Source organism: Haliotis rubra, unplaced genomic scaffold, assembly GCF_003918875.1.
Source record: "Haliotis rubra isolate DU_JTF1 unplaced genomic scaffold, ASM391887v1 Scf526, whole genome shotgun sequence".
Lineage (NCBI taxonomy): Eukaryota > Metazoa > Mollusca > Gastropoda > Lepetellida > Haliotidae > Haliotis > Haliotis rubra.
In genome coordinates, this window is record NW_025767220.1 from 285067 (window position 1) to 297302 (window position 12236).

The window sequence follows — 12236 nt, forward strand, 5'->3', positions numbered from 1 at the left end:
GAGGGATGACAGTAGAGTACAGTAGAGGATGACACACAGTACAGTAGAGAGGGATGACACAGAGTACAGATGATAAGGGATGACACACACACAGTACAGTAGGGTGGGATGACACAGGGTACAGTAGAGGGATGACACACAGTACAGTGAGGGATTGACACAGAGGTACACTAGAGGGATGACACAGAGTACAGTACTAGGATCACTACTAGAGGATGACACAGGTACAGTGGGGATGACACTGGGCAAGTAAACTACTAGAGGATGACACACAGTACACTAGAGGATGACACAAGAGTACAGTAGAGGATGACACAGAGTACAAGGGGATGACTAGGGATGACAGAGTAAACTACAAGGATGACACACCAGTACACTAGAGGGGATGACACAAGGGTACACTAGAGGGGATGACACAGAGTACACTAGAAGGATGACACAGAGTGCATTACAAGGATGCCACAGTACAGTGAGGGATGACATACATACAAGGGGCCTCACTAGGGATGACACAGTACACTACAAAGGATGACTAGAGTACACTAGAGGACACACAGAGTACACTAGAGGATGACACAAGAGTACACTAGAGGGATGACACAGAGTACAGTAGAGGATGACACAGAGTACAGTAGAGGATGACACACAGTACAGTAGGGATGACAGATACATACAGAGGGGATACACACTAGAGGATGACACATACAGAGTACACTAGGGATGGATGACAGTACAGTGAGGGCCTCACTACAGTAGAGGATGACACAGAGTACAGTAGGGGGATGACACAGAGTACACTAGAGGATGACACAGAGTACATACAAGAGGATCACACACAGTACAGTGATGGGATGACACACAGTACACTACAAGGATGACACAGAGTACAGTAGAGGATGAACAGCCTACACTAGAAGGATGACAAAGAGTACAGTAGAGGATGATGACATACAAGGGCACTCAGAGGGATGACAGTACATACAAGGGCCCTCACTAGAGGGATGACAGTACATACAGGGGCCTCATTAGGGATGACAGTACATACAGAGGCCTCACTAGAGGTGGATGACAGTACATACAAGGGCCTCACTAGAGGATGACACAGTGGACATTTACATACAAGGGCCTCACCTTCTGAAGTTCATTCATAGCTGCTATCATGCCAGCACAAATATTGAAGATATGAACAGCCCGCCTGTGTTTCGTGTTCTGATGCCAAATTTCTGAAATTTATAAAGCAGAACTACTCTAGATGAGAGATAAGTGAGTGAGTGAGTGTCTTGAGTTAAGTTTAAGCGCATTCAGCAATATTCCAGCTATATGGAGGTGGCCTGTAAAATAATCAGAGTCTGGACCACACAATCCATTGATCAACAGCATGAGCATCGATCTAGCCATGGTGGGAACTGATGAAGTGTCAACCAAGCCAGCGAGCCTGACCACCCTGATCCCATTAGTCACCTCTTACAACAAGCATGGGTTACTGAACATTCATTCTAACCAGGACCTTCCACGGGTCCTATACAAGATGACCTGACTGACTGAGTTTTTTGCCGGCTTTTAGCAATATTCCAGCAACATCTGACGGGGACACCAGAAATGGGCTTCACATTGTGCCCATGTGGGGATTGAACCGGGTCTTGGGCATTGTGAGCCAGCGCTTTAACCATTTGGCTACCCCTGCCCCCTATACAAGATGAACGATATTAATATATATATATATTTCTTAGTAATACTGGTTGTTGGAATAATATGAATAATTCCTTAATTGTCTATTTCTATAAATGATTAAGATAATTAATTAACTGTCAATGAATAAATTCCAGTAAACAGTGAGTCCATGGTGTGTGTAGGAGAGTTTGAGTAAACAGTGAGTCCATGGTGTGTGTAGGAGAGACTGATTTGCACCAAATGCGCCTATTGTAAATGATGTTCCTTGATATACCAAGGGCTGATGGTTGACAGATGATGACAAACCAGTGGCTTCATGGTTGACTTATGATGGACAGAGAACCCACCTGAGCTTCCAGGAAGATCTCTATACATCTCAGTGCAGTATGAAGATGACAACATGACTCATCAATGAGTCGGATCCCACCCGTCCACCTGGTGTGAGAACTCTACAATACAGCAATCAGTGCAGTGAAGAGAGGCGACAAAACACAGGCGTAACAAGCTTCACACCCCTTCAGCAAAGTCATGGGATCACACCCCTTCCACCTGTGTGTGACACCCCTTCAGCAGCAAGTTACACCCCTATACATGGGATCCACCCTTCCACCTGTGGGTCACACCCCTTCAATAGCAAGTTACACCTGTGTGTGTGCATACCCTATACATGGGATCACATCCTTCCACCTGTGTGTGACACCTTCAGTAGCAAATTACACCCTATACAATGGATCACACCCTTCCCACCTGTGGGTCACACCCCTGTCAGCAGCAAGTCACACCCCTATATACATGGGATCACACCCCTTCCACCTGTGTGTGACACCCTTCAGCCAAGGATCACACCCCTTCCACCTGTGGGTCACACCCTGTCAGCAACAAGTCACACCCCTATACATTGGATCACACCCTTCCACCTGTGTGCAAGGTACACCCTATACATTGGATCACACCCTTCCACCTGTGGGTCACACCCTGTCAGCAGCAAGTCACACCCCTATACATGGGATCACACCCTTCCACCTGTGTGTGACACCCCTTCAGCAGCAAGTTACACCCCTATACATTGGAACACACCCTTCCACCTGTGGGTCACACCCTGTCAGCAGCAAGTCACACCCCTATACACTGGATCACACCCTTCCACCTGAGGGTCACATCCCTTCAGCTACAAGCCACACTTGGGCAAGCTATCAATTTAAATCATACCAATTTATAGTTCTTAATGAAATATCAATCAATTATTAATAAGTATCAGAGAAGCAACTTTGAAAGTCTGAATAAAATTAACACATTTCACATCAGTGGTGAGTTTTGACATATTTATGCACATTTTACTAACAAAGCAGCATCCTGAACATAACCTAGAAGCAGCCAAAGATTAAAGACCAAACTTTGAGCATTGTGTGAGTAAATCAAAAATATATTTTAGTACAAAAGTTATGTATGATATTAATAATGACACAATTTTCATGCTGATGATCAATCATAATTTTTCCTGTCAATGATATTTCTGACAGTTGATTTCTATAGACAGCTCCAAGTCTGACAAGTTGAATCAAACCCTTCTACACGTGGGTCACACCCCTGTATCAGTGGGTCACACCCCTGTATCTGTGGGTCACACCCCTGTATCTGTGGCACCTATTCCCCATGTCCTTCTACACATGGTCACACCCCTGTATCTGTGGCACCTGTTCCCCATGTCCTTCTACCATAGGTGGGTCTGTGGCACCTACTCATGTCCTTCTACCCTGGGTCTCCCCCTGTCCTGTTCCCATGACCACACGTGGGTCACACCCCTGCATCTGTGGCACCCTACTCCCCATGTCCTTCTACACATGGGTCACACCCCTGTATCTGGCATCCCTGTTCCCCATGTCCTTCTACGTGGGTCACCACCCCTGTATCTGTGGCACCTACTCCCCATGTCCTTCTGCGTGGGTCACACCCCTGTATCTGTGGCACCTGTTCCCCATGTCCTTCTACACATGGGTCACACCCATGTATCTGTGGCACCCTACTCCCCATGTCCTTCTACCGTGGGTCACACCCCTGTATCTGTGGCACCTGTTCCCCATGTCGTGGGTCCACCCTGTATCTGTGGCACCTACTCCCCATGTCCTTCTACACGTGGGTCACACCCCTGTATCTCTGGCACCTGTTCCCCATGTCCTTCCACACATGGGTCACACCTATTATCTGTGGCACCTACTCCCCATGTCCTTCTACACATGGGTCACACCCCTGTATCTGTGGCACCTACTCCCCATGTCCCTTCTACATGGGTCACACCTATCCTGTGGCACCTGTCCCCATGTCCTTCTACACATGGGTCCACCCCTGTATCTGTGGCACCTATGTCCCCATGGGTCCTTCTACATGGGTCACACCCCTGTATCTGTGGCACCTACTCCCCATGTCCTTCTACACATGGGTCACGCCCTGTATCTGTGGCACCTACTCCCCATGTCCTTCTACATGGGTCCACCCTTATCTGTGCACCTACTCATGTCCCTTCTACAGTGGGTCCACCCTGTATCTGTGTCACCTACTATTCCCATGTCCTATCTGTGGTTACCACCCTGTATCCTGTGCTTTCTCTCCCATGTCCCTTCTACACATGGGTCCACACTAATCCCCTTTGTATCTGTGGCACCTGGTCCTTCCTATCCATGTCTCCCCATTCTTCTACCATGGGTCACACCCCTGTATCTGTGGCACCTATTCCCCATGTCCTTCTACACATGGGTCCACCCCTCCCCCATCTGTGGCACCTTGTCCCCCATGTCCTTCTACACATGGGTCACACCCCTGTATCTGTGGCACCTATTCCCCATGTCCTTCTACACATGGGTCACACCCTGTATCTGTGGCACCTATTCCCCATGTCCTTCTACACATGGGTCCATGTCCCCCTGTATCTGTGGCACCTATTCCCCATGTCCTTCTACCGTGGGTCACACCCCTGTATCTGTGGCACCTACTCCCCATGTCCTTCTACCACGTGGGTCACACCCCTGTACCTGCCCTGTGGCACCTATTCCCCCATGTCCTTCTACTACGTGGGTCACCCCTGTATCTGTGGCACCTACTCCCCATGTCCTTCTACACATGGGTCCACACCCTGTATCTGTGGCACCTATTCCCCATGTCCTTCTACCACGTGGGTCACACCCTGTATCTGTGGCACCTACTCCCCATGTCCTTCTACACATGGGTCACACCCCCTGTGTCTGTGGCACCCTGTCCCCATGTCCTTCTACACATGGGTCACACCCCTGTATCTGTGGCACCTACACCCCTGTCCCCATGTCCTTCTACACATGGGTCCACCCCTGTATCTGTGGCACCCTATTCCCCATGTCCTTCTACACATGGGTCACACCCCTGTATCTGTGGCACCTACTCCCCATGTCCTTCTACACATGGGTCACACCCCTGTATCTGTGGCACCCTGTGTCCCCATGTCCTTCTCGCACATGGGTCACACCCCTGTATCTGTGGCACCTACTTCCCCATGTCCTTCTACACATGGGTCCACACCCCTGTATCTGTGGCACCTACTTCCCCATGTCCTTCTACATGGGTCCACCCCTGTATCTGTGGCACCTATTCCCCATGTCCTTCTACACGTGGGCACCTACTCCCCATGTCCTTCACACCCCTGTATCTGTGGCACCTATTCCCCATGTCCTTCTACACATGGGTCACACCCTGTATCTGTGGCACCTATTCCCCATGTCCTTCCACATGGGTCACACCCTGTATCTGTGGCACCTATTCCCCATGTCCTTCTACATGGGTCACACCCTAATATCTGTGGCACCTATTCCCCATGTCAGAGCCATACCTGGACAGAAGGAAATAGATGTTTTCGTTTTTAGTTTGGGTCAAAGCCGAATACACCCCGTCAGCTATCGCGTATATGTGCGATGGGTTTTAAAATCTCGTGCATTTAGGTGGGTTATAGCTGAAGACAAGCGTGAATAGAGTTTAACATCAGCGTGGGTATAGTTAGACATATTGTTGAGGGACAAAGGCGATCCATACAGAGCTAAAGCCAGGGGTTAAAAGTTATTATTTAGACATAGCTTCCATTATCGGGAAGACATTCATAGAAGCTAAGTTATCATTCACAATTTCGGTGAATGTACAGTGTGGGGGATTTTTCATTTGGTTTACTGTTTTTTTTCAGTTTTGGTGCATTAAATGTTCAGACAATTATTTTGACTATTCGTTTATTTTATATACGGGGAATACGAACTGCCTCATTCCCAATACCTATCTACATGTGAGTGACACCACTCTGTGGATCTGTACCTGTGAGAACTCTCATTGCACCGTGGACAGCGTTGGTGTCTCCACTGGTCAGGGCTTGCATGAGGACCTGAAACAGCTGTGGCCATGCTTCTGGCCAGTCCCAGTGAGCTATGGCAGATATAGCATAGGCAATACTGGTCCTCACTTTACTTATGGACTCCTGTAGGCCCAGGGGCAGCAGCTCGCGGATTTTCTGCTTTGCCTGGGATTAAAAAACAATTCTCACATAACCAGTGTGCAAAATGATATAAACAGTGAGAAGTGGGTGAAACAATACAGTGAGCAAAACAATGAAAAAAGCATTTCTAACTAGATAAAACATTCTGCAAAAGTTAATGGGGTTCCTGTGCTAGAAAAGTGCCTATCTTTTAGGATCTCTAAGCAGCAGTAAAAGTGTTTTAGTTATTATTATGTCACCTCCACCCTTCAGAACTTGTGCTGAATATAACCATGGATGCATGTAACCCCCTGGTCTAACGGGTGGTGACAAGCACTGCTGTTCTACATGGTCAAGATATACAGTGTGGGTGATAAGGCTGGGTGTATCATATTACCCGATATTGATCCTATCTCTACATTTGGTCTAGAAATAATATTAGAGTGATGACTCCTTGACTCTCAAACACTGAATCAACTTATATGCAAAGGAGGTGGTTATTGTCATGAGGTTTCTTTGACAGGGAACATCACTGATGCTGAAACATACAGAAACATACCCTAGCCAAAATAAGAATACATAAAGTACCCTACAACAAGCCCATTTTGCATTGTGCAGTTTCCTTGATCGGGAGCGGTCATACAGTTGTATCAGATGCATTAGATTGTGCAGACATAGCAACGAATATTTTATGAAGCACAATAAAACTAACAAATCTGTGGAATGGAAACAACTACATATGGTTTCAGTTTTAGCATGTTTAGGTTGCGGAATATGGACCCGTCCCCTTTTTAGGATACCAGTTACGGTTCTGTATTTTGACTTTGTTTAGGGTACTTTTCTGTATACAGAAACGTACCTAAGGTACATATCTGTTGTACCTGAACCCAAAACGACCCCTTTGGCATCAATGACTGTTAAATTCACAATAACTTTAAAAATTCTTAAGTTCAGAGCAACTAAGTGACTTTCAAAAATGTCCAATATAGCACGTCCATTTGTGGTGGCTTGCAAGCACAATGTAAACCACAACAGATATGCCTGTAAAGGTTGATTAGAATACTCATAGCCAAAGAAAATATATCGTTTCACTATTATCACCATTATTCTTACAATCCTAAAAGCAGAAACAGTTTTACATTAATAGAGATCTGAGAGCATCCATCAATTCTTTATAAAGAACAATTTTGTGTGAGTATGTCCTGTACACCAATCAGTTATTTACCGACTGCAGTCATAAGAACTCACCGGTTCTGTGGTTTCAGTTATTTACCGACTGCAGTCATAAGAACTCACCGGTTCTGTGGTTTCAGTTATTTACCGACTGCAGTCATAAGAACTCACCAGTTCTGTGGTTTCAGTTATTTACCGACTGCAGTCATAAGAACTCACTGGTTCTGTGGTTTCAGTTATTTACCGACTGCAGTCATAAGAACTCACCGGTTCTGTGGTTTCAGGCTCTCGGAACTTGTCCGAGTGCTGCGACCAGTGGGCTTCAACATATTGTTTGAGCAGTACTGAAGCCAGCTGTCTAATCGCTAGAGGCCCACTGCCATCAACAGTGATCTCAGCCAAGAATACACCAAACTCTGAAATAAACAATGATCACAATTTTCACTCACTAACAGAAAAGATGATATATAGAGAATACTACACGAGGTCTCATTACATACGAATTATACAAAACGAGTGTCCTTCCTATGGTATCTGACCCGGCGAGCGTCAGAAAGCTCTATAGGAAGATCAAAAGTTCGATATAATGTATGTAATGAACTGAGTCAATGTATTTTATTTATTACCCACGTCTTACATGCATTGAATTGACAAAATAGCGTATTTTTGTTATTGTTATGGTTTCAAACCGAAACCGGTTTCATAAATATGTTGCGGAAGAATTTTGTTCTGTAGTACACTTTTGCATGATGTCACACTGTATTGACGTCACTACGAGATTCTTGTCTGTCCCCTTGGTAACTGACGTCACGCTGCATGTCAGTTGTCATCGCCTCTCGTACAGCCTCCTACAGTAACTACTCCGTAGCACCCCGTTTCTTCGTTTGCAACTGCTTCACTCGGCTAACATCACCGGTGGAAACATTGCGTTTATGTTTTTCGACAGATATAATGTCTCAGTTCGACTTAAAATTTAACAGTGACACGGCAAAGTTCGCAATGTTTACATTCCCACAATGCATCTAAGTTGTAGAATGAATGAATTCACGTGTTTGTTATGAATGAACAAGTAGTTCCGTCACAACGTAACCTAACTGAGAGGTCATCGGTTATCCAATCAAATCGTTAGAATATCAGGTCAAGTCGTTACGACACAGGTCAACGCGATACGACACGTGTGACGTACGAGATTAGTATGCAACAACCCATACTTTCACCACGTGGGTAATAATAACGTTTTTGGTACCTGAGGTAGACGTCTGTAGTATCCTTGCCGACGACCCCTTCGGCTTTAGTGGAAACCAAACCAAACCAACAAACCCCCTGGCGAACCTACAGACGGGCTTCCATCAGACACATAGACTTGCATCATTGTGAGGAGTGCTTCGGCCTTGATGCCAGGCAATAGTGGGCATACAAGTATACATTCGATAAATTATCTTGTTTTGCGCCGCCCCCGTGAACAAGTGGCTCATGTATGAGTATGACTCAATATTTTAATTCTGATTAATCGCAAAAGATAGTTACCCTCTGTCACTTCTAATGCCTTAATCTGATTTTCCCCGTCGGTTCTTGTATCATGCTGAGGCGACAAAATAGCAGTTAGACTTTCTAAAACGACTTCCTTCAGAGATCGATTTCTATCGCCAACTCCCGCCATGTTGCTTCAAATTGTTGTGTAAAATGGCGGGCAATGATCAGTCGGATTTGGATTGTGTATGTCTTCTTATGAGGATAAATGTGAGGACGGAAATTTATTACTTGCACGCGAATATATATACCAGTTGCTCATATATCACGAAATTATTAAACATTATGTTGATCCAATAATGTTACAAACAAAGTAAATCCGTATTCCGAACTGAACATTAGTTCTATATCTGATGCGCTCGGCAAATAGACTGGTGTACCTGTCCAAAAGCGCTTGCGCTTCTAACCTGGACTTACTTCAACCGCATTGTCTGCACTTTGAACAACGCTTGCGCTCCTCCCCAACTAGCCGTATGAGCATCAAAACTTCACAGATGAACGATAACTGTATGTCCAATAGGAATATACATTACTGAAACGCACTGCTGTTTTCTTTTCAAGAGTGTGCCTGTTTATGTAACAGTGATAGGCTTATGAAGATTATGGTGACAATTTATGGTTTAATTGTTTGTTGTTTAACGCCACACTCAGCAACATTCCAGCTATATGGGGGCAGTCTGTAACTAATCGAGTCTGGACCACACAATCCAGTGATCAACAGCATGAGCAGCGATCTACGCAACTGGGATGCGATGACATTTGTCAACAAAGTCACCGAGCCTGACCATCCGATCCAGTTAGTTGCCTAGCTCTTACGACAAGCATGGGTTGCTGAAGACCAGTTCTAACCCGGATCTTTACGGGTAGAAAATGTGTGGAAAACATATTCTAACGTAACTACTCACAACCGTTCACCTTTTATTTCTAAAAATGCTTTTAAACGTGAAAACACTTTACCATATATGTTTAGCTGTTAAGTGGAAATTAATTTCTTCCAATTTCCCTGACATTTAAGAATCACAGATCCCAATATTTTGCTTGAAAAGTCAAGTAAAATAATATATTTTTTCCATTCCTTTTCATAGTAGACGTTTTCAACTTTTGCTTTGCACCAAGAATAGCAACAGCTAGTTTCTTCGGCAAAGGGATACAGCGATTGAAGAGGGTCAAGTAGGGTACAGCCAGTTATCCAAGCACGTTGAGGATACACTTGATATTGATTGTACAACGTTCCCGGGTTACGAACAAACCTTTTGTCTTATCACATTCACGCCATGTTGCCTGATCCTCTCTCCAGCTCCATACTTGTAAGTATCATCTGAGCCCAAACCAGACGATTTGTGTATTGTGCCATATCCATTAAACGTTGAAGGAAACTGAGCTTCCTGTGTTTCCATGTAGTCAAGACGTGATCTTACACTCGCAGCTGTACCAACGTACTGTGCGTGAACACCACTGATGTTAGCCGAGGCATACAACTTTGTAAACATTATCCTGGGTGCTTAGCTTGGACATAGAATGGGTGGTACCTGTTTCATGTTTATGGCATACGTATGTCTGCTTAGTTCGATGAGTTAATTGGACATTTTGAGCAAAGAAATTAACTTGTTCCTACAACGTGGGCTAACTTCTCTACACAAAACACCATAGTTGTCAGACAATAAAAGTTTAATCCAACACCATTAGACAAATAATTTGGAATGATACTATACGTTAACTAGAGATTAGTCAGGAACAGAACTCGAAGCCAACAAACAACAAAGAAATGTGATATCATTAAAGGTCACATGCAACTTAAAACACAACTTTGCAGCTTCTGATACCTTTCGGTATGGACTTACAGATACAAATCATCAAAAATGCAAATTCAACTTATAAAGTTGAAAAATAACGCGATGAAAAAACCCCTCGAAATCGGAGTTCAAACGATCCCCTAAATTCACCCCAGCGCTTGGGGTGAAAAGTGGTTTCAACAGCTGTGCTGCGCTGCGATGGGCTGCGCTCATAGCACACGCGCAGTGAAATAGGTTCGCAGCTTGGAAGTGGGATGTCAGGATTATAAGGTCGTGAGCAGGAGTAGTCTAATCAAAACAAATAGTAGATAATCTACACATTACATAAAAGAACCTTGTTAGGATCTAGATCTACTCAGCTATGTGTCAACCAGTGAGGCGTTCGACAATTCAAGACGGAAAACCTTCACTGGTAGTGAATACTCGGTGAAGGCTTTGATGTGAGCTATTTTTCTAATGTTTTTTTAATATTTCACAGGTGCGAGATTTGTATATGTTATGACAGTAGATTACCAATTTAACTGTTTATATAATTTCATTTGTCTATTTCACCACACGTTCTTCTTACCGAGTCACTTTCTCAGTTCGATACTGAAAAGCAATGTCATTGTTTAGCGTTGACAGAATTTCTAACTGTGATATGTCGTTGTCACAGACAAAACTCAATGTCTGTTTTATTAACACCTATGTGTCTGCCTGCCTGTCTGCTAATGACAATATTCAATACACAACTTCGATCACTGACCACGTGGAATTTGAACTTAACACCTATCAGGCTATACACCATAAACAAAACGCATTGATTTATGGCCCGAGTTCGGTCTCTGTCACATTATGCACTTACACAGACAGGCAGATCATAGGCGCCCGACTGTGATATATTTATAAGCATGACCTATATATATGTTACAGTCAATGTCTACAATCACGCAATGTGTACAATGACTGAAATAACCAGTCAATGCGTACATTGCCTGATTCACTCAGTCATTGTGAACATAGTCTAAAATTTCCAGGCATTGTGTACATTGCCTGATTAATTAACCCAATTATTAGGTAGGTGTGATACTTGTACACATGATGTTATGATGTCTGTTGATTGCAAAATGTTATACACAAAAATGAGCATATATTTACAAAACACAACATCTCTATATACACACACACAATGAGCCGTGAGGGCGGTATGTTCTCATTTTGCCTACATCCTATTTCGCCTACAGTCTTAAAACAACATGTCATGGTCTGTTGACTGTTGATTACGCAATGGTGAACTAGTGGCACCCTTATGATCTAAAAATGGACTCTTCTATAGTTGAAGTAGTTGAAGGACAAAAAGAATTTATTTATTTCTGTTACTTATCATTTTCTGATCACAATGAAATGATAATTTATTTATCTTATATCACATCATCTTCTAGTTGAAGGACAAAAAGAAAGTTTTTTTAAAGAATTTATTTCTGTTATTTGTCTGTTACTTATTTATTCTGTTATTTGTCATTTTCCGATCACAATCGTGACATTGTCCATTCTCACTTCAACTTGATAAGGTGACCAGCTGCGTCCAGGAATTGAAGGGGTGATCTTCT

General features: G+C 43.9%; 1 protein-coding gene across 1 annotated transcript in view; it reads right to left on the reverse strand.

The window, feature by feature from the left end:
- The window catches only part of LOC124252829 (importin-9-like), a 78278-nt gene extending 69288 nt beyond the window's left edge, over positions 1 to 8990 (reverse strand). Inside the window, 6 exon segments of the mRNA XM_046686504.1 lie at positions 1132 to 1194; positions 1197 to 1246; positions 2158 to 2176; positions 5975 to 6196; positions 7592 to 7740; positions 8852 to 8990. Coding sequence (XP_046542460.1) covers positions 1132 to 1194; positions 1197 to 1246; positions 2158 to 2176; positions 5975 to 6196; positions 7592 to 7740; positions 8852 to 8984 — 636 coding nt within the window. The 5' untranslated portion in view covers positions 8985 to 8990.
- Between the last annotated feature and the right edge of the window lie 3246 nt (positions 8991 to 12236).